General features: G+C 38.2%; 1 protein-coding gene across 3 annotated transcripts in view; it reads right to left on the bottom strand.

Annotated features, from left to right (window-relative positions):
* Nucleotides 1–2,500, bottom strand: part of LOC113816158 (galactoside alpha-(1,2)-fucosyltransferase 2) — a 22,474-nt gene that overhangs the window by 4,592 nt on the left and 15,382 nt on the right. For 2 of the 3 annotated variants that reach the window (XM_070143182.1, XM_070143183.1), the window contains one exon: nt 1–115. This exon is cut by the window's left edge and continues 27 nt beyond it. In XM_070143182.1, coding sequence (XP_069999283.1) covers nt 1–115 — 115 coding nt within the window. Of the gene's footprint in view, nt 116–592; nt 731–2,500 lie in introns of all 3 variants that reach the window. The other variant, XR_011399802.1, reaches the window with a different exon arrangement.

The raw sequence follows: 2,500 nt of genomic DNA, 5'->3' as shown, positions 1-2,500 counted from the left end.
GGGTAGACGACCTCGCCGCCCGCCAGGAACCCCGTCCAGAAGCCGTAGCTGCCCATGGTGACGATGCTGTGGTTGCACGACGACAGCAGCGCCATGTCAAACGATGCGGATTTCCCTGCGGCGGTAAGAGGTGTCAATTGCAGTTCATGATGACTAAATTAATGTGGATTATAATGTATGTTGTGAAAAGGGTAGTCCTAGAAGAGGATGTAAAGGACACAGGGATTGTAATACAGGCAAACATTGGTTACTGCTTTCTCTATCCATTTAGAAGGATAGGTACACATCGGTAAATAAGTGATGTGGCAAACTAGGGTGAAGAATACCCACGCGCGCGCTCGCATACACATAAAAAACAGTGAGCCACTACTGTAAGAATAACTAAACAAGCCAAGTCTAATCGATTGAGGGGGAGGGGGAGAGGGGGGGTTGTTGAAGTATCATTAATTTTTGCATGATTGGTCGCCCGCTCCACCTGCGCAGGCTGACTGTTTTCGCGTAATATCTGTGACGTCAAGCATCTTCCTACAGCTTGGCTTGTTTCAAGGTATTTTAATATAATTTTAATTTGACTTATTGTAGTCATATGTACCTTGGCCTATTCCTTTCTGTCCCCATCCCTGGGTAAAGCCTTAATGCTGCGTTCGGAACTGCTCGTCTTGCTCGTCCAGACTTCTTGTCCAGGACCAGCAGGATAAGCGGGCCGCGTTCGGAACCTCCAAGACCCTTTCTGCCCAGAATGTAAACATTAAATTTTTTATCATACCGGTGTCTTTATTTTACACGCTGCATAGGTTTTGTAACTCCTTTGATACATATTTAACTTACCTGCAACTGACAAACACAAAAATATCCTTTGATCACACCAATAAAGGATCATAATATTACCAATCAATATCTTGTGGTTACCTGCAACTGTCAATGTTTACATACAAAATCTATTGTGACGTCATCTCGTCCTGCTCGCCCACCAACTGGTCTGGACGAGATAGACGAGCAGTTCCGAACGCAGCATGACTACCTCCCAAATGAGACGCTTTACCTAGCACGTTAGTTTCTTATTCATATTGCTTCAAAGTACTTCCCCCCAGTTATTTGCAAATGGATATAACGATGACAAATTGGTAATTTATGCCAGGAGAAGTAAAAGCCAGATGCTACTTCACAGAAGTTGAGTGACAATCACTGACGAAATGCTGTTTGGACTAAAGTGTGACCAGCTTAGTGGTCAGCAAAGAAAGATTCAAAGCACAGAGGTGCCGATATGTACACGTTGTAGAAAGGTGTCCTCTCACTCTGATAAATCTCTATAAAATTCTTCATGAGAATTTTGATGTACAGTACTTACAAGAAGATTAAACCAGGATGACCTTTCACATTTATTTCAGAGTATAACACAAATGTATTGATCCCATGAGCACCCAAGTGTTGTAGGCGTGAAACTTAGACTAAAGATACTTAAAAAGAAATGTTTTGCTAACGCCAGATACGTGCAACAGTTCAGCAGAAATACGAATTGTCTGTCGAAGGGCAATGGGCCTAAAGAACAAAAATAAAGATTTTTTTGTGAAGGAAAAGTGGACCTTAAATCTAATATTACCAATCATATTCTTTAAAGGATTTGGATTACAATATATTTTTTTTCTTATTTTCTTTTTTTGAGGGCTATGATATTATTCAGTTGGATGGCGATGTAGATGAAGACAAATCTATATATTTTAGGACTACTGCAGGATATCTACGAGTCACATAAGTACATTGGCAGATATATCAAGATGAATTTGGGTTTGAAATAAGCTTAGAGAAGAAATTTGTTAAGTACCTAATTAAGGATAAACGAATAAATCATGTACACAGAGGCGAATTTTACACTACATAAGAGGTAATCTATTCGCAATTGTCCATTATGAAGGAACCACGTAGGCAGTTTCAAGGACGGAAAACTGTCCATTCAGCATATGGAAATTTAATTAGAATCAAAATTGGTCTACCAGATACGTTTTTTTTTTTTTCAGACTGTCCCTGTTTATTAGATTTAGGAAGTAAAATATTTTTTCTGAGAAAAAGATGAAGAAGAAAAAAAAGAAAATTGAGACGTAAACAAAGAGGCTGATCTGTCTCACTGGTGGCAGCGATCTGGGACAGCGCCCAAGACAAATCAAGCCTCAATAATAACAAAAGTACACGAGTGTTTTTTTTTTTTCTTTCTCTATCATTTTTCTCTATCTTTCTTTTTAACCGTTTGTTCTGATGGGGATATTTACTATCTTAAATAGAATAATAAGTAAGTAGGCCTAAATAAAAACCTTTTAGATGGGACTCCATATAATGTTATAATATTAGTTATTAAAAGAAAGATGTGTCCTGGAATTTATAAAGTGCTGAAGCAAGCATGAAATTTTTTAAATATGTAAAGCGCGAATGATGATTAGATCTTTTTTTCTTTAATTACAACCGAGAAAATAAATCAGGATCTTGATTTTTATGACAGTAGTGAATA

The sequence above is a fragment of the Penaeus vannamei genome, chromosome 30 (genome assembly GCF_042767895.1).
Source record: "Penaeus vannamei isolate JL-2024 chromosome 30, ASM4276789v1, whole genome shotgun sequence".
Classification (NCBI taxonomy): Eukaryota; Metazoa; Arthropoda; class Malacostraca; order Decapoda; family Penaeidae; genus Penaeus; species Penaeus vannamei.
This window is presented reverse-complemented; position numbering and strand designations above follow the sequence as displayed.